Genomic DNA, 25,622 nt, shown 5'->3' with positions numbered 1-25,622 from the left:
CCACACGATCCATTGTCTACAGCCAAGCTCTAAGATATAACCGCATTTGCTCCAATCCCTCAGATAGAGACAAGCACCTACAAGATCTCTATCAAGCATTCTTAAAACTACAATACCCACCTGCTGAAGTGAAAAAACAGATTGACAGAGCCAGATGAGTACCCAGAAGTCACCTTCTACAAGACAGGGCCAACAAAGAAAATAACAGAACACCACTAGCTGTCACCTTCAGCCCCCAACTAAAACCTCTCCAGCGCATCATCAGAGATCTACAACCTATCCTGAAAGATGATCCTTTACTCTCACAGATCTTGGGAGACAGACCTGTCCTCGCTTACAGACAACCCCCCAACCTAAAGCAAATACTCACCAGCAACCACACATCACTGAACAAAAACACTGACCCAGGAACCTATCCTTGTAACAAAGCCCGATGCCAACTCTGTCCACATATCTATTCAAGTGACATCATCATAGGGCCTAATCACATCAGCCATACCATCAGGGGCTCGTTCACCTGCACATCTACCAATGTGATATATGCCATCATGTGCCAGCAATGCCCCTCTGCCATGTACATTGGCCAAACCGGACAGTCTCTACGCAAAAGAATTAATGGACACAAATCTGACATCAGGAATCATAATACTCAAAAACCAGTGGGAGAACACTTTAACCTGTCTGGCCATTCTATGACAGACCTGCGGGTGGCTATCTTAAAACAGAAAAACTTCAAAAACAGACTCCAATGAGAGACTGCTGAGCTGGAATTGATATGCAAACTAGACACAATCAACACAGGATTAAATAAAGACTGGGAATGGCTGAGCCATTACAAACATTGAATCTATCTCCCCTTGTAAGTATTTTCACACTTGCTTCTTATCAAACTGTCTGTACTGAGCCATCTTGATTATCACTTCAAAAGTTTTTTTTCTCTTACTTAATTGGCCTCTCAGAGTTGGTAAGATAACTCCCACCTGTTCATGCTCTCTGTATGTGTGTGTATATATATCTCCTCAATATATGTTTCACTCTATATGCATCCGAAGAAGTGGGTTGTAGCCCACGAAAGCTTATGCTCTAATAAATTTGTTAGTCTCTAAGGTGCCACAAGTACTCCTGTTCTTTTTGCGTAAATATAATGTAAATCTGGAAAAAGACCCTCAAACTAATGTCAACAGGCATGTTAACTGCATCTCTTTTAGAGAGTCAATTACAAGTTTATGGTCTGTGGGCTGGAGCTTTGAAGTTCAAGTCATATATTACTTCTGATCCACCAGTGGAATTTCCACTGGTGAGAAAAGGTACTTTGTGGAAGTGAAATTTACTTTAGAACCCGTTCTTCTTAAATATCTTCATTTTAAAAATATATGGCTCCTGCAGCATGTAGAAGCCACTGTTTAAAAAAAACCCAAACCAAACCAATGTCACTGAAGTCAGATTTGTTTTTGTTAAAAGCAGATGTGACTTGTGTTACTGCAATCTCCTAATAAAAAGAAATAATGACTTTTTAAAAGTTAAATATGAAGTTTACTATGCAATAGTTTTTAGACAACTGAATTATATTTGCATTGTAAAGCCCTGTGCCTTACCTTGGGTTCTACCAGCGCCATACGAATTTTCTGGTGTTGGATGTTGGAAGCATCTAACATGATGTTCACTTTAACCTTGTCAAATGTATAAAACGTTGTGTTTCCCACTGTAAGCGAAGGTACCTGGAATGTGTCAATATTTTTAACTGTTTTTTTCAACATGGAACTTTATATCTGAATACTTGAGGCTTACAATTCATCCCCAACATCTTAGATCTCTTATTTTTGCTACCAACTATATATTTTCCCAGTTTATAACAGACACCATTCAAAACTCCTAATGCTCACACAAACTACATGCATCAAAGAAGTTTCCCTGTAGTTTTAATATTTCTTAAAGACAAGCCTAAAAATATGCTAATTAAGAGAGAACACTGACTGTCCAAAGTAACTAAATTTAAAAAAAAAAAAAAAAAAAAAAAAAAGTGAGTTCAAAATAATTATGCTGTAGCTGGATTTCATTAAGAATTAATGAACGCTGTTCTCCCTCAGAACCTTCTGTATTTAAAAACTTGCACACAAGGAGTATGAAGATGAATTGCTGCTACTACCGATTAGTTTATAACTTTAAGTATACAATCTCTTATGCCAATTCCCTGCATCTAACTACCGGAATACTGCTTTTAGATTGTGCCCCATTATCAAATAAAAAACCAAAATAAGAATAAAATCCCCTTAAATATTGTACCTCATCATTGTAATTGAGGTTTGGCTTTGGTTTGTCTTTTTCTTCAAAGAAGACAGTTCCTTCTAAGCCATATTTGGGGATTAGAACCACAATTGCATTCTTTCTTACAAATAAAATATACGCCTCTTCATTCACTACTCCTTTGTTTTTGAAGAACAACTGTAAGAGAGATGAATCATGAGGATAAAAACAAATGTTTAGGCAATGAAAAGATTTACTAAAAACTGATATTATAATGGCTTGTTATGAAGACAATTATCAAACAATCACAAGTAAAGCATGTTCATACTATTCATTCGGACATTGTAATTAATGTATTAAAGTATCTGGCTATAGTTCATAACTTTTTGCTATTTAGCTGCTGTAGTGGGGTTCAGATAATCCTGGGCTCAATGTCAAGGTATTTTAAATTTAAAAATGTATTATTTATAAACTTTTTAAAAACACATTACAGTAGTATATATGGTATTTTTAAAAACAAAAGTAGTACCAGGGAGTCCTTTATTATCCTAGATAAAATTAAGATGTTCTTTAGAAGCAGAACTCTAATGTTGAAAACTTCTCTTTTCCAAAGAGACTATTACTCAAGGCCCTTAACCATTCCTTACATGCTTCAGACTTGACTTGTATGTTATTGCCCTGCACAGTACACCAAAATATTACCTACAGAGATGTAGTTCTTATTACAAATGTTCACTCTTTCCTACAGTTTGAAAAGCATGACCCCATCTCAAAACTACTTACCTGGGTATGGAATGCAACTGATGCTCTTTGTGCATACTGAGCCATTTTATGTCGGTAGTTGAGATTTTTACACAGGTCTGCTAGTTTATGTTTATCTGTAAGTTCTGGGTAAGTACTGTCTGCGCTTATAGCCACTGCCAATAGTCGATGTACTATTATATCAGCGTACCTGCACGGATGAGATAAAAATCACTAACAGAAGTCTGAGCCAACATATCAGAATGTACTCATTTTTTGGAAGTTTCTGAATCTCATTTTATTTGTATGAATGAAATTACTCAAGTTTTTTTTTTTAAAGTTTATCCGAGACAAGGAACTTTATTGAACTGGTGTTATGGTTGTGCGCAGTCAATAAGCAACTCCATAAAAGGTCAATAAGCAACTCTATAAAAAGGACATCACTTTACTGAACAGAACTGTTCCCTGTGTGAATTCAAGATTATATTTGCTTATTTTAGTGACAAAAAAAATCTGCTGCAGAGCCAGCACGGTGATGCAAGATTACTTTTTGATTTCTACATCAACAACAGAATTCTTTACTATGTCCAACCTGCAGACTTTTTATTATTAGTGATGTGTAAACCAGAAACAGACTTTCAAATTCAAGGGGGAGTTTGCACACTGGCAGTTGAGCTATAGTTTTTTTCCCTTGTCAATTGAGCAAATTTAAATATAGAATTATTGATTCAGTGTGGAATGCCAATGCAATTTTTAACAATTTTCAGAGCATAACTGAACTCGATTATGTATGAAACTATAGTACGACAATAACTTTTGCTTAACTCAAAAAGATAGCCAGTTTGGCTACTGACATATTATTCTTGGACTTTTAACAGCTCTACAATTTACCAACAATTATAAATATGTATTCCACAGGAATTTCAATTATCTATATACAACACATTTGCCTTAAATATACATCTAGGGAATAAAGATAAGCACAGGTAGTTTCCATAAAACTTAGATCCACCTGTATGTCAGGGAAATTGTAAAAATAAGCCCTATTTTAAAACATGTACATTGGAATTACCCTTTACATGCACACTTGGTTTTCACATCATATTCTCACTTAAGCCAATAGTAAGTTACTTGCTTCCCCGTGTAACGTACAGATGTGATATTATTTACTAAGTTAATGTTAAATTAAGGCTACATTTTATATATGTAAATTAATCCCTCCTAAAATATTTTACACTCAAATTCTGCAGCAGAGCTCCTACATGGTAATGATTAGCCAGATTCTGCTGCAGGTTCTGTTTGGCATGTCTCATCCTAAATGGAGATTAAAAAATGTGCTTTTATACAACAGAATCATATATTAAGGATATATTGCTTTCCACTTAAAATACAGAAATAGTCCTATTTTATGGAATGCATGACTGAAATCAGAATACTGAGCCTGATGTCATGGAAAAGAGTTACAGCAAACCTAGGAATAGAGGAGTCAGACCAAGATTACAGGAGCACTGCACAAGTCATCCTTTTCAAATATAAATCAAAAGAATTACCATGAAATTGTGTTAATTATGAGGCACGATATAGTATGAAAAGTAGTTTTAATGTGTTCATCACTCTCGCTTTTTTCCTTTGAAAGTTCCATACAGTAAATTACCTTCTGATGGGTGAAGTAAAATGTGTATAAATAGGTGATGCTAAGCCATAGTGATGAAAATCATTATCCATTCCAGAGCAAAAGTAGACAGCTTGCATCATGCAGCGAGTGGCCAAGATTCGCAACAGCGTATTTAGATATGGGAATTCAGGAGATTCAGCTTTGTCTAAAGTGTCAGCTAGAGCCTTTGCTGAATCAGTCTTAATTTCCAAATTCTGTAAGAAAAAAAGGCCAGAGTTATATTATTGTCAAATCCTTAAAAATTTTCAAAGCCATATGCAGGAATTTAATGGCATCATCTCAGCACTTCCAAACTTATCAGGTACGTGCTGCCCCACATACTGTATCTAAGTGATTCTCAAAGTTATTTGATTGTGCCCCCCTTCTTTGTGTCTGTAGTAGTTTACGATACCCCCTGGCCCTCAGCCAGCAGCCGCTGCTCTTTGGCCACTCCACTCTGAAGGCAGAGGAGAGAGCAGTGGCTGCTGGCCGGGCGCCCAGCTCTGAAGGCAGCAGCGCCGTCAGCATCAGCAGAGAAGGGTGACATAGTATGGTATTGCCATCCCTACTTCTCCCCTGCTGCAGGCGGCAGCGTTGCCTTCAGAGCTGGGTGCCCAACCAGCAGCTGCCGCTCTCCGGAACACAATACACAAAACGGAACACAATACACAAAATAATGGGTAGAAATGCAAGCTTGGAATTTAAATGGCCCATTAGAAAGAAAGGTCTACACAGCAGAAAAGCAAATAATAGGCCTTTATTTAGAATTACTTTATTCTAAAACGTTAAAAACTTACTTTGGACTTCGCTGCCTTCACAAGGATGTCATAATTTGATGGAGGAGGAGCCGGGTGCTTCCGGAGCAAGGCATATTCTGAGAATTCCTCATGAATTTTTTTTGCTACGGAGATATTGGCAAGCAACATAAACTCTTCAACCATGGAATTAGTTTCTCTGTCAACAGGAAACATTTTGCACTGTTAGAAGAATATTTAAATTTTTGATTTGCTTAAGCACTCAATAAAGACGTCTTTTTACTACCTCTGACAAGATTCTAAAACTGAGTCTAGTAAACTAGCAATTTAGAACATTTATACAAACATAAGTAGACAAAATTTTAAAATATGTAAAGACAAACCTATATATTTACACAGGTCCAAAAAGGAGGTAGAGACAGAAGCAAAAAGTTACACTAAATCAATCCTACAATTTATCTGGGGGGAAGAATGGGGAGAAAAATCACAATAAAAAGTCTGTAAATCAGATCAGCATGGCACTGGTTTATTCAGCACTTATTCAGAAGGGAAATCGCTGGATGAGCCACTTTACATTTTCTTAATATAATTGTTCTAATATTAAAGCACACTATACATAAAAGAACTCATCTGCACATATGTGCACCTATGCAAAATAAAGTTGAGAGGATCTAATGGAGTCCAAAAAAAAATTTGACTCAAAAGCTGGGCTGGGCTTAAAGGGAAAACAAAGAGCTGGCTACACAGATAAGCTTGGTTCCCCTCTTCCCAAAAGTCCCTTGGTAGCACTATGTCCTACATTAACATAAAGTGTCTCGGGATCATTGTGCATGCATATAAATGCTGTGTGTCTGCTCAGATCTCTGTCTCCCAGTGTGCCCCACCCCATGCTCTGTCCTCCCTTGGCCCCCAAACTTCAGGTCCACTGTTTTCAACAGGCAGTGTTTGTCCTCATCACCAGGAGGGAGCTGGTAGGGATCATCCCCATGTGCTCCAGGATTCTGGGGAAGCGATTCTCCATTTGCTTCCTGTATGTGCAGCATGGAAGCTGGACTCTACCCTCTCATTCCCCTGCTCGCTGCCTTTCAGCTGGTACTGCCTCTGCCTTTCAGCTAGTGAACTGAGCTCTTATCTTTGTTCATCAACTGCTAGGTAGCCCCACAAGAGATTGAGAGGGAGTGCTGAGCCTGACATTAACACTAACGTTAGACACTCAGGATTTGAAAATTTTATTCTAAGTTAGTAAAAAGTAAGATATCAATTTGAAATATTACTAGGGACCCTCCCTGATTTACATACTTCATAGACTTGTTAGGAAATTTATAGAAATCATACAATCATCTAGGATTAACTGACCAAACTTAAGTGGACTCTACAAATGCACTATTCAATAAACAAAACAACTCCTCCCACCAGAAACCCATAACACATACTTAAGCTCTTTGGTCTGCAAATCAATAGGATCATGAGTTTCACTATCTATATGGAAACGAACTTCGGGTGAGGAAAGTGTTAAAGCCCTGAAAGACAATAAACAGAACAAAATAATCAAGTATTACAGCAAAAAGTACTGGAAGGCTCAGTTTAAGTAATCTGAACAATTACACTGCTTGACTGTGATATAAGTCAAGCAAGTGCAACTCATTTCCATTAACAGGAGTTAGGGGTGCTTGGCATCTCTGAGGATCAGCCCCTGAATTCCCAAACCAAAATTTTATGTACTTCTATGGGTATGTCTACACTTCAATCTAGGGGTGTGATTTCCAACTCAAGGAGACATACTCGCGCTAGTGTGCTAAAGATAGGATGTAGCTACAGCAGTGGAAGGGGTTAGCAGCCCCAAGTGTGCGCCATCAGAGATGCTAGTACATAGTCGGGGCAGCTAACCCCTCCTACTGTGGCAAGCTAGCACAAGTATGTCTCCTCAAACTGGGAATTACACCCTCAGCTTGAAGTATACACATTCCTCTTGCAGGGATAAAGGAAAGTTAACATTCCTAAATACGCACCTACTTGAGATGACTGAATATTGTAAGATGAAAGCTGGAAACAAAAAAACCCCTCCTTTATAGGTTTCTTGTACGTTAAAGTATTTCAAATGATACCTAGCAGTTCTGCTACAACTCAGGTTGTTTCAGTTTTAGTTAGAACCTCAATTCTCTAAGTGGTCTCCCCCCACACTATAGAAACTTTCTGGCATTCCTTTAACTCAAAAACAAGACTAAATAGTAAGTTTTGCAAAGTGGCTATGCTTTAAAATATAATTGGCTTGCTATACAAACCTTATTACAAATATCTATCGCAAACTTACAAAAGAAAATTAAAAGGTTAAATATAGTTGGAGAACTTAAAATAACTACCTTATATATAGTCTTTATTACTTTATAATGGCAATCTAACACTGATCTATGAAATGTTATATTGGCTGGTGCAGACTAACACCAAGCGGCATGATATAGTTGGACAGATTTAAAACAACTAAACAGATGAGACCATAACATTAAAACCAATTTGAACAAATTTACCCATTATCAATTCTTCTCTTCTTCAGAATTTTTGCTAATTTATTTAGTCCACGCAAACTAGTAGTAATATCATCTTTCATGCTTGCGGAATCAATTCTCATCTGTGCTTCAGCGTATGTAAGGGATGCCTTGAAAAGAAAAACAAACAATGTGACAATACCACATACAACTGAGTATTGAACAGCAAAATGTTCTTCCCTCTGTTGGAAATACAAGCCACAGTTCATTGTCAAAGTATGCTGAAAACCAGCACAAACAAGGAAATCATAATCCCAAGGACTACCACTCAACACTGAATTTACCTCATCATCCTCAAGTGTTCTGAGACTAACACAACAGAAAACACATATACAGATGTACACAATTTGGCTTTTACACTGTACTTTTTAATGTCTCAGAGACATGTGTTAGCCCTGATTTTCAGATGTGCTGGCCACTTGCAGCTCCCATTGATTGTACAAGGAGTTATGGGTGCTTGACATCTGAAAATCAGGCCCATTATTTACGTACATTTATGAACGTATATCAGGCCAAAAAGTATAGGAAGAGAAATGTAACCCCTTGTTTATTTGCCTTAACATGTTGATTCAGGCAAGGCATTTATTTTGACTTTATTTAAAAAGTCATTTTCTAATTATAAAATGAAATAAAAACTTTAAGAAAAGGAGTAATGAAAAGAAGGAGTCCTTAGGACATTCAGTTTCCAATACAGTTTATCCAGGTTGTTTTTATAAGCATTAAAATAATATTTTAATACACATAACTAACCTTGGAATTAATAACACTCTTGGTAAATCTGGTTTTTAAAATTTCAGCATTGTGGTTCATTTCCCATATACATGAAAATGCAAACCTAAAAAAAAGAATCAACCAAAGTTAAAAACATGGAAAAAACATCTGGAGCTACTTGGACAAGATCTAAATATGGATTAGGTACAAATACCTGTCCACGTTAGATCTCAAGGAGCATAAATTGGAGCTAAGCAACTCTGGAACCATATCAATCCTCTGTAAGACAAGGGATAAACAAACTATTTAGCAATACATACAGTTTTACCTAAATAAGTTAGAGGCTTCTTTCCATCTCAAATCATATGACAATAAAATATTTAACAGCAAGAAAATATTGGTTCTAAGCTTTTATTAAATGGCTCTTCCAGCTGGCATTAATCTCATCATGAAAAATATAAAATAGTTTTTCAGTTTTATAAGAAAAAGGAATACACAACTTCAGAAGAAACTTATTGCTTCTGAGTGGGATCTAACAGGTGTCAGTTTTTGTAACAGCTCTTTCTACAGTAGCTATTATTGAAAAGAAATGGTGGTCCATAAGAAATATACCGCTGCAAGCAGGACAAAACAGATAGAGCTGAATTGGGCACAGACATCTGTGAAATGGAGTCTCTGTAGGCTACAAGAGATTCTGCAATGAGAAAAGCCAATCAGATGTTACTATATTGAATTGAGCAGACTCCACAGCTTTGACTATCTTGTTGCCTATGAATGCCACATCACTGTATTTACTTTAGGATTCCGTACTTGTGCCAGTTGTTCTGCTGTAACTACCAATTACTGTGTCATCTTTACTCTGGCTGACTGATGACCAGTAAGTGAAGGGACTATAACTCTGATCTTTAACAGTGATCTGCAAATTACAATGAGATTAATACCCCAGAGTCAGAAGTATGCAGAATACCTCTCTTAATCCTGCTATTTGGGACATACAGTATATGCAACATACTTCTAAAGTGATGTATTTCTTATTGTGATTTAGAGAAAACCTTTAGAATGATCTACAGTCCTGCTCTGTTGGCTGACTCCTGATACAATGTGTGTTTACTTTAACACTTTATCCAAATTAAGTGCAGTCTAAAGGCCTCCCTTTTGTTCAGCTTGGAGATAATGATATGTCTCCATCGCCTCCAAATAAAATGTTAGCAACAACATTCCACTAAAACAAGAAAGCTCTATGAAAAGAACATTTACTTTTTCGCATAGATATACGGTTGTCCCTCTTTTTGCTGACTCTTGGTCCAAAGCGTTTCCTGGTCGAATAAAATGGCTGACGTCTGCAATATGTACACCAACCTTTGAAAGAAATAAAACATGACTTTCAGCATATCACATTGTATGCATTTTATGGATTAAAGCAGTGGTTCTTGAATTATCTTAAGCAGAGATTCACAATATGAAAGACCCTCTGTGTTTTTCATCTCTCCTCACAATCCCATTTCCCTGCAGCAACTACTGCGATTGATTACATCAGGGATCGGCAACCTTTGGCACGCGGTCCGCCAGGGTAAGCACTTTGGCAGGCCAGGCCGGTTTGTTTACCTGCAGCGTCCGCAGGTTCGGCCGATCGCAGCTCCCACTGGCCGCGATTCGCCACTCCAGGCCAATGGGGGCGGCAGGAAGTGGTGGCCAGCACACTCCTCGGCCCGTGCCGCTTCCCACAGCCCCCATTGGCCTGGGACGGCGAACCGCGGCCAGTGGGAGCTGCGAACCTGTGGACGCCAGGTGCTTACCCTGGCGGGCCGCGTGCCAAAGGTTGCCGATCCCTGGATTACATGAACAAGTAACATTCATTTAATTTCACTTTAAAGTGATGTTTACAGTAGATACAACATTGGGGTGCACATCTATTTTCTAGGTGAGAGACTTTACATTTATTGGGATAGTCACTCTCCTTGTTCCTTGCAGCCCCCACTGCTCTATTCCCTCTCCAAACCAAATTGCAATTTGGTTTTGTCTTCCTCAGTGTTTGCTAGCCCTACAATTTTGGTGTTATCTGCTATTATCGTCACAAGCTAATATATACCAAACACAATATAACTAGTTGTGAAGTTTTATGAGCAACTCAAAAAAAACCCCAAACAACCCCCACCTTCCCAACCTTTGTAAAAATCCCTTAGAATCCTAGACTGGGCTACTGGTTTGAATATAACACAACACATGGAAAATAGGAATAGGAAATACTATGCATGCACAACATTGTGGTAAAAATTAACTTTTCAAATTTCCTGAAATACAGGCTTGGTTTCTCAACATTAATGTTAACTAGTATTAATATTTCTTTCTTTTTTTTTTTTTTTTAAATAGACCACCAGAGTTCACTAGTGAACCTGTGCTACCTGGATATAAGAGCACAGTTTCAGATAACATGGAAAGCTATACACATATGTACATGCATCTCTATTATGACCCTCACCCTACAAAGCGATCAGCACTGGAGACCAAAAAGGCTAAACAGAGCACAAATGACCTCACAGGAGTCCATCTGTGGGGTTCTGAATGCAGGATCAGGGCCTACTACTACACATTGGAAGTATTAAAATACTTTATACTGTGCATGTGCAAAACAACTTATTTCAAATGGTCATATCTTTACTAACTGAAAACCAATGTTTTTCACACCTAGCCCTAGATCTCAGTGAGACTTAATTCCATGCTAAGTGTATCAAATTTCCATTAACTATTTATTTCATCTGTGCATAACTTAAAGAATAGCCAAACATAAATGGGTCAAAAAGGAAGCCACAGACACAAGATCTTTGGGCAGACAGCACACTTGAAAGATTTCAAGCCAAGAGCAGGATTATTGGGAAAATTATGAGTGAGAACTGGGGATTGTAGCTAAATATGTTTTACAGCCTAGAAATGCCTCCTACTGGCAACCACTTTAAGGACTTGCCGCCACTTAAAATGCCACAGACGCATTGTTGTAGCTTCACTGCCATAGCGATTTAAGTGTAGACACTACCTATGCCAACAGGAGTTGTTCTCTTGTCAGAGTAAGTAATCCACCTCCCTGAGAGCTGGTAGCTAGGTTGACGCAAGAATTCTTCTGTCAACCTAGCGCTGTCTGCATGAGGACTTAGGTCAGCTTAATAACGCCGTTCAGTGATATGGATTTTTCACACCCAATTGACAGTTAAACCTACTTAATTTTCTAGTGTAGACCAGGCCTAAGAGACTCACTGAAGCAATCTAACACAGCATTTACTCTAAATGCTGATCATAACATTGCAGATCTCACACCCATTTAAAAAAAAAAAAAAACCCTGAACAAAAACAATCAAATCTTTTTTGTGACTTTATGGGAAAAAGTGACACTTCATCTCAAGAAATATTTTTAAAAATCCTTCTTGTCCACACAGTCAAATTTCATTTTAACATGCTGACATCAGTGGCTCCATTATTGCAACTGGTGAAGACAAAAACATTTTCTAGTGCTGCACATTAAAGAAATCCCATTTCAGTTCCTCCTGCCATTACATTGTTGTTTGAGAAAAAGGAGGGGGGGGGGGGAGGGAAAGGACAAATAAATGACCCATAGATAGGAAAATAAGGGAACAAAATACCTCTAGATTTCCATTTTCCAGTTCTCTGCAATGTAATGCATCATCAATATCAGTACAGCCTGGAGGATCCACGCTACATACACACAGATACCTTAAGTCTTCTCTAAATTTCATGTCCTGAAATTTTAAACAAGTTTTTCAAACATATTGTAGAAACCAAACTACAAAATGTCATTAGAGGAATGTACTTTGGGGTAAGATTTTCAGAAGCAGGAGCACAGGTCACATTGACTTTCTGTTTTAGAAGAAAACATTCTCTGTTGTATACAGTTAGGTCAAGGTGTACAGGTACTACAGTGATGGACAGAAGAACTATGAGAGAAATTTTTAAAGCATTTGCTATTTATTGGCAAACAGAAGAAAAAAAGACACAAGCTTTTCATGAACTGAGTCAGCATGGAGTTAACAAAGGACCAGGAGCCAAGAAATACTGGTTCTGACACTCAGTCCCTCAGAGTGTCAGAGCCAGTATTTCTTGGCTCCTGATCCTTCGCACAGCCCATGCTGAATTGGAGTTCATGGAAAATTTTGTGGTTTAGGAGAAATCGCAACACCTCTCTGTCTCAGTTTCCCAGTTTAAAAAAAAGTTGCAAATGAATATGTGTAATGAATGTAAGATGAGGATACTACCCACCTACCTCACAGAGATTATACAAGGGTCAATGTTTGTAAAGTGCCTTGATTACAAGTGATTATTTTATAAATCCTAAAATAGTCATTTCCCACATTTAAGTTAAATCGTTGGAGAAAATTTACTTGGAACTCATTAAACAGGAAGTTAACTAGTTGGTTTTGTATTGAATATGCTTTGAAGATTTAGGAGAGCGGTTGAAGCAATCTAATACAGCATAACTCTTGCTAGTGGAATCAAGGGAGGAGTGAGGTAGAAATAACATTTTAAAATTCTCATCCCAAGAGATGGTAGGTTTGGAAAAGTTCTTCCCCTCCCATCTTTATTCTCTGAGATCCCTTTGCAACAAGACAGAGAAATTTTGTGTCTGGTTTTGAAGGAGGAGACGTATTAATCACTGAGCTCAGTTAAAACAGGTGTTGTCATAGAGTGACTGGCCCCTTTAAGAGGGAGTGTGGTCCAGTGAACTCTATGACTGGCTACCTGGTCTTAAGGGAAAGCACCAGGCCCTAATAAAGGAAGAAGCAGTACAGAGACTGCAGAGAGTGAGAAAAGGTCCTACAGCAAAGACCCTGAGATCAAGGGTCAACCCCAGGAGGGGCTGAGAATGGCTTACTAGAGCAGGGAAAAGCCTATGACACTAGGGGCGTTTTGAGACAGTACCTCAGAGAGGAGGAGCTGTGCCCAGCTTCAGGCAGGGGGTAGATTTTTGTGTGCGCATGTGTTTATTTTGAACCATATGCCAATAAAACCAGTCCCTAAGGAGGGGTATTACTGAATAGAGAGAAAGACTGTGTGGCGCTCACAAGGAGCCCTGATAAGGGGAAACAGAGGTAGAGTGCTACAAGGGGGTGCTCAGGTGGCAGCCACTCTGTTACATGTGTTTTTAAATTTACCTCTTCTGTAATGCTCCATGGCATGTTTGGTAGAAAGCTAAGAACAGCCTGGGAGAAAGGCTGATGGGGAACATCATGTTCAAGAAGCAGAACTTCTGTCTCAGTCTCTTTATCTCCAGCAGTTCCTAAATTCTTTACAAAGTGACCCTAAGAAATATGTGAGAGAGAGAGAGAGATTTAAGTAACATCTTGACACAGGGCTGTTTGACAATCAAATACTTAACCCTACAATATCTTAAGCTGTTATTGAGCTGAACTGTACAGTAAACTCTCCTCTTAGCTACTTTGTCGTCTTGGAGAACCATTGTTTTTTGTTTTTTTGTGGTGCACACATTCCCTAAGAACTGTTCTGGCCAAAGGTATTTAAGTTCCGAGATTTTTACCCACTTTGGAGCCCCAATGGCCTCCTTATGAGAGAGATGGTACTCTCGCCACAGTTATATTCTCTCCATATTTCAGATTAGAATACTCTTTTGATACTGATTTGGTTTCCCAGATAGTTAGAAATATGAAGTTCTTCTTTCACTTTGAAGTCTCAAAGTGCTTCTCACAGGTTAACTTCAAAAGCCCTGTTTATTATTTTTGAGTACTGTTAGTGTATGCAATACTGTACAGGAAAAGGAAAACACAGCATTCCCTGGTTTATACAAGTAAAACATTGGAGTCAGTTCAGAAATAGTTCATTTCAAAACTCTAGGACCAGCCTTTCAAAGCCTAAATACAAGAGCTGAAATTAAGTAGCAGCTATGGATGCTCAGCACCTCTGAAAACAAGTGGGGCCACTTTAGATGCTCAAGTTTGAGAGCTGTGGCCTCAAATGTTGTTCAAATAATTATGTTGGAAACTTTCTCAGCATTGCTAACGGTACTCAAAACAGGTAACACAAGAAAGTTTTAAATCACCTAGCTTAATACTACTAATAGTTCTGATCATTAGATTAAAAATTACTATCCTCAGATACATAATAATGAAATTTTTATTTTAAACTTACATTAGGATATCTGGAATTTCTGGGCCAACCATCAATAGCAACAATAATTCTTTGGCCCTCTAATGTGGAAGCTTGTCTGGTTTCTATTCGAATTCGAGGGATTCTGCGATCAGCTGGTGTAAACAAATGCCGTCTGGCCTGTTGAAAGAGAAAAGGAGGAGAAATAACTTTTCCCCTTCCCCCTCCTTTTTTTTTTTTTTTTTTTTTTAAAACATTTACAATAAACAGAGTATTTGCTTACCTCTTTTATCTGTGATTTGGAAAGCATGCCACAAAATGGTCTCCAATTTCTTTTTATAATACCTACTACTCTTCCTGATGGTCTCAACATGTTCTTGTTTACGGAAGACTTTAGCTAGGATTTAAACACGAACTGTATTTGAATTCATGATTTTAACATAGCTAATATAGTAAATAATCTAACTCATGCTTTAAGGACACAATTTTATCAGTCACTGTAATGCTCATAAACTAGATTATGACATCATAAATAGAACCATGACTCTCCCCTCCTCCCATATCCTTTACACCACTTTTAATGTCTGCAAGGTGTGACATCAGGTGCTTTGAGCTACATTAAACTGGTTTTAACCCTAAATTTACAGATATATTACATAAGGAGAACACAGTGGAGGGAAAAAAAGCTGCAGAAAAGGTCCATAGATTCCAAGGCCAGAAGGGATGACGTGATCATCTAGTCTGACTTCCTGCATAACACTGGCCACAGAACTGCCCCCAAAATAATCCTAGAGATCTTTTTGAAAAACATCCAATCTTGATTTAAAAATGGTCAGTGATGGAGACTCCACCATGACCTTTGGTAAATTGTTCCAATGCTTAATTACTCTCACTGTTAAAAATATACGCCTTATTTCCAGTCTGAATTTTTCTAGCTTAATCTTTCAGCATTTGGGTCAGGTATACCTTTCTCTGTTAGATAAAGAGCCCATTATTGAATACTTGTTCCCCATGTATGTACTTATAACTGATCAAGTCACCCCTTAATCGTCTCTTTGTTAAGATAAATACACTGATCTCTTTAAGTCTATCACCATAAGGCAGGTTTTCTAATCCTTATATCATTCTCATAGCTCTTCTCTGAACTCTAATTTATCAACATCCTTCTTGAATACTGTAGAACCAGATACAGTATTCCAGCAGTAGTCACACCAGTGATAAATATAGATGTAAAATAACCTATCTGCTCCTACTTGAAATTATCCGGTTTATTCATCCCAGCATCACATTAGCTCTTTTGGCACAAGGTCGAACTGGGAGCTCATGTTCAGCTGATTATCCCCAATGAGTGAGTGAGAGAGAGTGTGTGTGTAATGCTCTCTTGTTCTGCTGCCCACACAATCCCCCTACTCTCCTCCACCCTTGCTGTTCTGTAAACCTATTAACAAAAAGACTCTCGTTACTTGGGGATGCGAATGAGGCGGGGGGGGAACTATGTGCTTATTTTAAGACAACAATTTAAAAGCCAGGAAATTCAAAGTTAATGTAACAGGTAATTGACTATATGGAAATTAAGGTGCCCACACTATCTTAACTCCGCCCCCACAGAAACACTATCTTCGTGTCTCTTTCTGTGACTGAAGTATCACAAATACGCACCACAGAATGTTTTATAACTTTTTCCTTACATACATGACCCCACTGAAGGCTAATGGTTTGTCATCACACTTAACCTTTGCTCTTTTCATGCAAGTGCTGTAATCTGGACCTAGCTCCGTGTCTAATAACTGGCTCGTGCATGGAATCAGAAGATTATCATGTGAGACCTTCCATACATTCCAGGAGCAGGACCATTTATGAGCAGGGACTGATCACCCCCAGTGTGCTATTTTTCTAATTAGAAACTTGTACAGTGCATCTTTTTTACACATCTATGCATATTTAGTACATCTGTATGACTATAATAAAGGCAGGAGTTGGCAGGACAATTGTGTAATTAAGATTAAGGCATCCAAGTTTTTGTGGTCACTGATTAGAAGAAATCTGTTACGAATTGTTATTTGTAATCAAAAATAAAAGGATGGTGAAATTTCTGATTTCTCTCAGAAATTACTAAAGGCAGTGTTTAAACAGCACAGGCATCTTTTCTATGTATTTAAAAGAAATAAATATTTGAAAACAACATGTGAAATTTAACCTTACGTGTGAATTTCCTGGTTGTTGTGGGGTTTTTATTTTAAATAACCAATGTTTTTGTAAGGTATTTTATTGCTACCTGCTTAAGCTGCTGCTAAGTACTAGTATCATTAATGCAGGGATTGGCAACCTTTGGCCCGCGGCCCGCCAGGGTAAGCACCCTGGTGGGCCGGGCTGGTTTGTTTACCTCCCGCGTCCGCAGGATTGGCCGATCGCGGCTCCCACTGGCCGCGGTTCGCGGCTCCAGGCCAATGGGGGCGGAAGGAAGTGGCAGCCAGCACATCCCTCAGCCCGTGGCGCTTCCCGCAGCCCCCATTGGCCTGGGACGGTGAACCGCGGCCAGTGGGAGCTGTGATCAGCCGAACCTATGGACGCAGCAGGTAAACAAACCGGCCCGGCCTGCCAGGGTGCTTACCCTGGCGGGCCACGGGCCAAAGGTTGCCGATCCCTGCATTAATATTTACTTTCTTGGTATAGGAATAAAAAGTTAAGATAAGTTATCAATAAATTATCATCCCCTTAAAAAAAAGAAAAAAAAAAAAAGAAAAAGAGCAGCAGGTAAACTGGAGGATACATCTAGTTTTGAAGGAAAATTTTATACAAATCACATGGAGAAGAGAGTGGGTGATAAGAAAGTCCAGCTACGACCTGGCTATACTGGCATTCCTGATTTCACATCTCTCACCACTAGAACTGGATGAAAAAACTATAAATTTGTCCAAACTATAAATTTTGGAAATTTTTGACTAGACCTATTGAATTCATCTTTCAAGAGCTGAAATAGATCTTGCTCCAGGTTGCCAGGCAACGAGAAGAAAGGAGACAACACAAGAGCACAAATAGGACTGAATCAGAAACCTGTAATTTATATCATACAGTATTTTCTTTCTCCTCTTCATTTTCATCATCATCTTCATTTTGACCCTCATCTTGCAAAACCACAGAGGATGGTGCAACCCACTGGTCTTTTGCCAACAGTTCCACAGCTACTAGATCTTCATGAACTGCTCGGTTTAAATTTTTAAGTCCTTGTATAATTATCTGTTTAAGAAAACACTGTTTTAGATATTAAAATTACAAAATTGTACAGTAGTCCCCCAGAGGCCCTACTGTGTTAGGCGTAGTACACACATACAATAGAAGCAGCAGTCCCTGTCCCAAAAAGCTTACACAGTCTAATATAAGAGCTATCAATAACTATTTTTTCCATCCCAGGTCTCTTTCAGTACTAAAAATACTTTTCTAGTATTCTCACTCCCAGTAACCATACATTTTCAGATTTTAACCCAGATAACGCTTGGATTTTCCAAGTTCAATCTCCTTTTATTTTTAATCTTTGTTTCAACAGATTTAAAATTTAGCTTAAATGTATAAGAAACTTTATTAAAGACACACATGTGACCTTTCATATGTTTCCCTTATGACACTGGTAAACTAAGTGCCAGTTCTGACCAAGTCTGTAGGCATTAGCTAGAATTGACAAACTCATAGCTGCAAACCAAACCAGCATGTTTGTAATAATAGGTATTATTATTGTAAGAATGTATTTAGTGTTTAGACTCTATGAAATGTTTGCAAGTTGCTACATATGTTAATCTCACTTTAAGATCTGTATCCCATTCTATAAGGAAATAGAAGTTTTGCTATATGACCTTGAAAATATTTGCTCTGAACTTGTGAACACAGGCAGGGGAATCGTCCCTCCCACCCATTAAGGAGGTCTGTCAAAATTAAATGGATCATTAAAGGACATCACAATACGAAGGACTGGTGAATGGCTATCACACCTTGGAAATGCTACACGCAAGGGAGCTCCTCTCATGGACTGGAAGGTCAAAAGTAAAAAATAAAACAGGGTCAAAAGAAAACTATTCATCTCTCTTTGCTGTTTGAACTCTCACAGGGTCAGAGACACTAAACTAAAGCAGAGCTCCCCAGGGTTGACCTGGGTCTGCCCAGAAAGACATTTTGAATGGACAGATTATTACCACATCTCCGTCATCTTTAGGAATCACAGATGGTAACTCAGTGTGAGTATGTTTGCTTGCTTTACTCTGTAAAATAACTTTAATAAACCTTTAGATAGTTTATTACAGGATTGGCTACAGGAGTGGTCCTTGGTACAAGATCTAGGGTACCAACTGATCTGGGGGTAAGTGAGTGGTCTCTTGGGACTGGAAGCAACCTGAATATTTTGTGATTTTTGGTGTAAGTGACCATTTATCACTAAATCCAGCTTGCTTGAGTGGCAAGATAGACTGGAGAGTCTAAGGGAACTGTCTGTGACTCAATGGTAAAACTAACAGTGATCCCGGAGTTCACATCTGTTACTGGATTGGTGAAATCTAATTATAGATATAGAACACACCACCTCATGTTTCACATGTATGCAGAGGAATCAATTAAAAATATTATCAGAAAAGAAGAGACTCTATGGTATTGCACATGTCCAATACAAAACCACTGAACTCCACAAACATCTCCCATGTCGTGATGAAGAAACTACTGTCTCATACTTGTATGAGTTAACTGCATATCTTGCAGGAAAAACATTTCAGCATGCAAAGAATTGCTCAAAGAACTGTTGTTGTCACATGGTGTAATGAAGCTGCTGCCTCACCCAATTCAGAGGAATTTCTTGGTAGCTCACATAAGGCGGCTGACACTAAAGTTATTTTGTATGCCAGGGATCAGCAACCTTTGGCACGCGGCTCGCCAGGGTAAGCACCCTGGCGGGCCGGGCTCGTTTGTTTACCTGCCGCGTCCGCAGGTCCAGGCCAATGGGGGCTGCGGGAAGCGGCGTGGGCCGGGGGATGTGCTGGCCGCCACTTCCTGCCGCCCCCATTGGCCTGGGATGGCGAACCGCAGCCAGTGGGAGCCGCAATCGGCCGAACCTGCGGACACGTCAGGTAAACAAACCAGCCCGGCCCACCAGGGTGCTTACCCTGGCAAGCCGCGTGCCAAAGGTTGCCAATCCCTGTTGTATGCCCTCAATGCTAGAGAGAGGGGTGCTACTAAACTCTGGATTTTGCACGAGACACAGATGTTCTAATGCTCTCTGTGAGACATTACACCCAAGATTTCTGCAAGGGCAAATCATCAAGCAATGGAATGGTTCCGAGGATGATCAAGCACATCCAAAAACTACCCTCCCCTACTGGGCATGGATGGGTCTTGGAGGAAGGATTTATCACACACCAGTGATGTGTAAAATACCATGCACTCCCGAATCAATCCTTCAGGTAATCAAATGCTTGTGTGCACAGACTAGATACTCAACACCCTGCAAATGTTTGGCTAACAGAATGCCTTGTACGGAGATATGCAAGAGTGGCAATTTGTCTAGCAATGGTGCCCTAGACGGAGATGACTCGATGAATTAATGTTTTCAGTCCTACATGCCAGGGCTAACTCCCCCAGGATTACCAAAGATCAATGTCCTTTTTATGTAAGCAATGCATCCCTGTGTTAAAGTATAATTTAAAAAATATTGATTTATAAAAATTCTCTCAACTATATATTTATTTACACAATTATTCTAGGTTTGTCGTGTTTGGTATCACTGTGTTTGTGACAGACAGGACTTTTAAATGATACCCAACTTGATCCATTTCCAAAGACATTATATTATCAAAGTTTCTATCAATTGGAGGACCTGGAGCTGGGAGAAAGCGGCAAGTCCTCCCTACGACGCAGAGGGTGACACCACTGAAATTATGATTTTGTAGATTTTTTTTTTTTAAATGAATCAAATGACACCTTTCCTACCTTTCTATCACTAACTTGCCCACAGAATGAGATTTTACTACATTATATTCCCAGATTACTAACTTCAGTAAATACTCAAGAAGATGAGCAAAAATATATATTTGAATGTACTCCAGACATATTTCCTTGGTCTTAATAAGTGGACTTGTATATCGGTCAATAGAGAATCTTCTCACTTCCCATTAACAAAGAGTCAGACTAGTGGCAAAGAAAACTGGAGGGGAAAAAAATGGCCGAAATAAAATGCACACTGCTCACAAAAAAGCAGCGGACAGTGCTATAAAACCAAGATCTTGGGGGGAAAACCTGAGTTAAAGACAACTGGGATGACATCACATAGATAACTAATGTAGAACACAAAAAACTAAGAGAAAGGGCCTTCATTAAGTGAAGGGACATTATAGCAACATTTCAGAAGATCAAGAGATCACGTGGCTCATCTACCTAAAGCCTTAGAAACCCGTAAGTTATTCATTAAAACACACTGGATGTTTCTCAAAATATGAAATCGAATGAAAAACTCACTTCTTTGTTCTCTTCAGCATCTCCATGAACCCATACTGTAGCTTCAAGATAATTATCTCTGTTGGCTCTGAAGGTTCCTTGAAAGTAGATTCCAGATTTTATGCCTTGCTGTAATTTGCTAAGGGGAAGATGCTCTGAAAAAATTATCCTTCCACTTTCTATTTCTTTCTGTTAAAAAAGTTAAAATTGGTAATTGGTTCATTGCATTCATAACTATCCTAAAACTAAGTTCATTGACATCAAATTCAGCCTACCAAACTCCAGTGCAAAAATCAGAGGTATAACCATTTGTTTATGTAGCAAAAAGAGTATATAAAATGTGTTAGACTACTGCTAACAGGAAGTAGATTACTGTCTCAAAAGGTTTCACAGCAGTACAAGGACCATGGAAGCATCATATACTGGGAGTTCTTTCCTTCTGCCTGCAGCTGCACACCATAGCCATATACTGTGTGGCTGTCAAGTGCTTTTATATTTGTTCAGAGGTTATCAGGACAGCATCAAGTTTGTATGAGGGAAAACTGGTTTCCAAGACAATATTTATCAATGTTCCATGTAACCCCTCACCCCCGGCCAAATCCTAAGCCTTTAAAATCCCAACCAAATTAGATGATTTAAAGCATTTACTAAACCACAACTTTAAGAGAAATATTGAGCAAAGTGAGAGCCTTGGAAACCACATCAACTCTAATTTATTTAATAAATCAGAAAATATCTATATTTTGTCCCATATTAAATTATTGTTAATTATATGAGTATGTAGGTATTTGGAATACCTAAACTGTTTATACAAGTAAATCATATATTAACTAAAAATTTTACAGAAAATGCTTATGAAAAATATTAAATTAATGTGAGCTCTAAAATAACAGGAACAATCAAAGAGCTAACTGGTCCAGAATCCAGTTTTAGGCAATTTTTGTTTACACCAATTATTCTGGATATGGATCTACATTTTTTGTTCAACTGATATTGTTTTCATCTGACACTGAATGAGGAGCTCTCTACCGTAACTGTGACTTCTGCATGTAACTTGTAGCTGTTTTCTAATAACTGCATAAACAGTGCATTCAGAGCAGCATTTCCCATTTTATTTCTCTAGCAGCAGCAAAACAATACTGTCATTAAACTGTGATAAGTTAAGAATGCACATAAAGACCAATATTACCATATTGCAAACCATTTATATTTCTTTTGAAGAGCTGGAACAAAAAATAAAAGAAAACATACCCCTTCATCAGATACACAAGCAAGTCGATCTACAAGATCAGGATTAGCTATCAAGCTCTTTATATACTCTTCACCTATAAAAACACAGGCACAAAATTATTTATTTACAAGATAAATATGAAGACACTACGGGGATTTTTACGTCAGCAATAAGTCAAATACTTCATATCAATAAACTTACATGTATAAGCAGTTAACCCCTCTTCCACAGCCTTCTCTTTATTCTTTCTGTCATTTGTTAGTAAAATAACTTGTATTGTCTCCTCATTGTTTATTTTCTTCAAGTGTTCATCATACCATTTTGCTGCTACCCGGATGGCTTTATCGTTGCGGTCATTAGAAGTTTCTCCTTGCTCTTGTTCTATATAAGTTTCTCTGAAATCAACAGAAAATCCTAAAGCAAGGTTAAGTATGATGCTACTGATGTTTAAATACATCAAACAATAATCTAAAAGTTAGGGGGATAAGGAAAAATAATGAGAAAATTCTATTTCCAACATAGAACTTATTATTGAAGATTAGGGAGGACTGAGAGACACTCCAGAGGGACTTAATGAATTTAGTTAACTGAGCAACACAAGGACAAACATAATGCACTCCAGAAACAATACTAGAAGTTACTTGCATGCATCAACAAATCAAAATTAGTTATCTTCTGCGATGGAGTTTACAGACCTCACACCAAGTCTGAGAAAAAGAGAAGGGCTGGAGCAGTACTGGGCCAGGAAAACTTTGCCCTCAGGCACTGCCTAACATGCTCCTGGGGAAAGGACCAGTTTAAAGAGAGCTCCAGTAGGGGTAGGGAAAGAGAGAAGTACTGCTCTGCAGCAGTAGAAAAAGCAGCCCCTACCCCTTTACCTTCAACAATAACAAAGGAGGAAGCACTGTGTGCAGGAACACCAGAGGATCACCTGCACTGGCCCCTAGATTGGGGGTTTGAAGCCAAGGAGATTTACTTAATGGCAGACATGCTCCAAATGGAGACATCAGGTGTGGTAGGCAGTGGCTCAGGAGAAGGTGACTACGAGGTGGGCCAAACTTAGGCCACCCCAGGCTGTTACATTTTAGGGCCCTGGGCTGTGACCTTGTGGAGCAGGAAGGCCCAGGTCTGCCTCCCAGATTCCCCTCCCCCAGCTGTAGGTTGGGCCTGACTAGGTGTTACCAGCAAGGAAGTCGACCTAGCTGAGACCCACGCAACTGAAAGAGAGACTAGAGTTGGAGGACTATACCACTAGGCCTGTTGACTAAACAAAGAACCTCAGTACACCTTCCCTGAGAGAGACTTTTGTCCAACCCCAAGCAGGGCTGACAGCTGAGAGCGTGTCGTCCCCTCCACGCCCCCCAGCACTGAGAGCCCAGACCCCCACTGCTGCCTCCTGGTGAGGGATCTGGGGGTGTGGAGGAAAGGAGAGCAGGGCTTCTGGCTGTCAGCCCCGGCAGCTGGACTCCCCTCTCCCCCCGCCCTGCTGGCAACAGCCCCAGCTGTGAGCCGGAAAGGCTCAATTTCACAGCAGGGAGCCTACCAGCAATGAAACTGACATTCTTGTCAGGTTCACAGCTGCTATTATTTCACATTTTGGCTCCGGTTGTCAGCCCTGTAGCCTGGGGATTCCAGGAATGAGCCCCACATGGCGCTGACAGCTTTGACTGCCAGACCTGGTACGGGGGCTCACGGAGACCCCCACCGGCTGACAGCCAAAGCTGAAAAGTGAAATAATAGCAGCCGTGAACCTGACAAGAATGTCAATTTCATTGCTGGTAGCTCCCTGCTGTGAAACTGAGCCCTGTGTGGGTTCACAGCTCTGTCAGCCCCTGGGCTGTCAGTGCAGGGGCTGGGGGGCCACTGCTGTGAGCCCAGTGCCCAGCTGACAGTTGGGGGGGGGGGGGACAGGGTGCTGTGCACCCCATGCTTATAGCTGAGGGCTGCTGGGTTCCAGTGTCAGTGTCCCACAATGCCCCACTTCAGTCGGTGGAAGAGCTCCTGGTGAGAACGCGCACCACAGACAGGAGGAGCAAGAGTGGACATGAACCACCACTTCAATTACTGCAGCGGCTGTAAGTCGACTTAAGTCAACTTAATTTTGTAGTGTAGACAAGCCCTCAGAAAAGTTAGAGGCCTGATTGATCCAAAGCCTACTGAAGTCAAAGAGAGTGTCTTTCCATTGATTTCAATGAGCTTTGGATCAAGCCCTAGATGACTGCGGCTAATGACAATTTATGTTTATATATTGTCTTTTATCCAGACTGATATCAAGATGTTCACTTGTGCAGCTCACTTTGCACATTAGTGAAATGCAATCACCACAAGAGTGAAATGTGGTAACTGTTTAACAGAACACACAACAAAAATACAAGAGTTACAAATCTTGCATACTTCCTGGCATTAGCAAACCACCAAAGTAGGCCTTCGTAAGTTTTCCAATGATTTAACAACGCACAATTGTCCAGATGCATTAGTGTGCGTAGTAGAGTGAAGGTTTGCCTTCCTTTGAGAAATCTACTAAAAGCCACTGCTGGAGATAGGATACTACTAGACAGACCAGAGATCTGTTCCAGTAGCAATTTCCACACCAAACAAACTAATACATGCTTGCGATTAAGAAACAATAGCAAAGAAATTAAATTTTGGTTCAAGTTGCTATTACATTACTTAATAAACACACAATATTTTAAATCATGTGTCTTTTGCAACAGTGCTGGAAAATTTAGCTTTGGGACAAGTATGTAGAAGTGAGTCAGAGCAGGAGGTGAAAGTGGTTTGGGGTAGGTAGCTACACCCTACCTCCAGAAAAACAAGAGCAACTATAACACAGGAGAATCATTCATGAAGCTTTTCACACAATGATCCAGTCTAAGGGACCAATCTAATTGTCAAGAGACCAATTCATGTAATTATTGGCAACAAAAGCATGAAAACCCTTAGCTTCATTAGTTCCTAACTTAAAAAAGTTATTTTTCTAAATGCAAAATCATTTTCCAGTGCGTGTGGATATTTTGAGGTAAATGTATTTTGAAGCATCTGAAGGCATTTGACTTGCAGGCATATTCCTCTTCAAGCACCTGCAATTGTCTCACAACTGACCACCCTAAAAGTGCATCATTTCATGTCTGTTGATGAAACTTCAAAGCATTTGAATTTTACTACTA

At 39.3% G+C, this 25,622-nt stretch overlaps 1 protein-coding gene across 1 annotated transcript in view; it reads right to left on the bottom strand.

Moving 5' to 3' along the window:
* Window positions 1-25,622, bottom strand: part of DIS3 (DIS3 homolog, exosome endoribonuclease and 3'-5' exoribonuclease) — a 29,042-nt gene that overhangs the window by 1,962 nt on the left and 1,458 nt on the right. The window contains exons 3-20 of the mRNA XM_065412019.1: window positions 22,657-22,850; window positions 22,476-22,549; window positions 21,246-21,413; window positions 17,829-17,993; window positions 15,040-15,153; window positions 14,799-14,936; window positions 13,808-13,954; window positions 12,281-12,397; window positions 9,906-10,007; window positions 8,863-8,927; window positions 8,688-8,772; window positions 7,920-8,047; window positions 6,828-6,914; window positions 5,437-5,593; window positions 4,640-4,854; window positions 3,028-3,196; window positions 2,284-2,442; window positions 1,596-1,718 (exon numbers count right to left, since the gene is read on the bottom strand). Of these exons, the coding sequence (XP_065268091.1) occupies window positions 1,596-1,718; window positions 2,284-2,442; window positions 3,028-3,196; window positions 4,640-4,854; window positions 5,437-5,593; window positions 6,828-6,914; window positions 7,920-8,047; window positions 8,688-8,772; window positions 8,863-8,927; window positions 9,906-10,007; window positions 12,281-12,397; window positions 13,808-13,954; window positions 14,799-14,936; window positions 15,040-15,153; window positions 17,829-17,993; window positions 21,246-21,413; window positions 22,476-22,549; window positions 22,657-22,850 (2,407 nt within the window). The remainder of the gene's footprint in view (window positions 1-1,595; window positions 1,719-2,283; window positions 2,443-3,027; window positions 3,197-4,639; window positions 4,855-5,436; window positions 5,594-6,827; window positions 6,915-7,919; window positions 8,048-8,687; window positions 8,773-8,862; window positions 8,928-9,905; window positions 10,008-12,280; window positions 12,398-13,807; window positions 13,955-14,798; window positions 14,937-15,039; window positions 15,154-17,828; window positions 17,994-21,245; window positions 21,414-22,475; window positions 22,550-22,656; window positions 22,851-25,622) is intronic.

This window comes from Emys orbicularis, chromosome 1, assembly GCF_028017835.1.
Source record: "Emys orbicularis isolate rEmyOrb1 chromosome 1, rEmyOrb1.hap1, whole genome shotgun sequence".
NCBI classification, from domain to species: Eukaryota; Metazoa; Chordata; order Testudines; family Emydidae; genus Emys; species Emys orbicularis.
The sequence above is the reverse complement of the archived record's forward strand: the minus strand, read 5'-3'. Positions and strand labels throughout refer to the sequence as shown.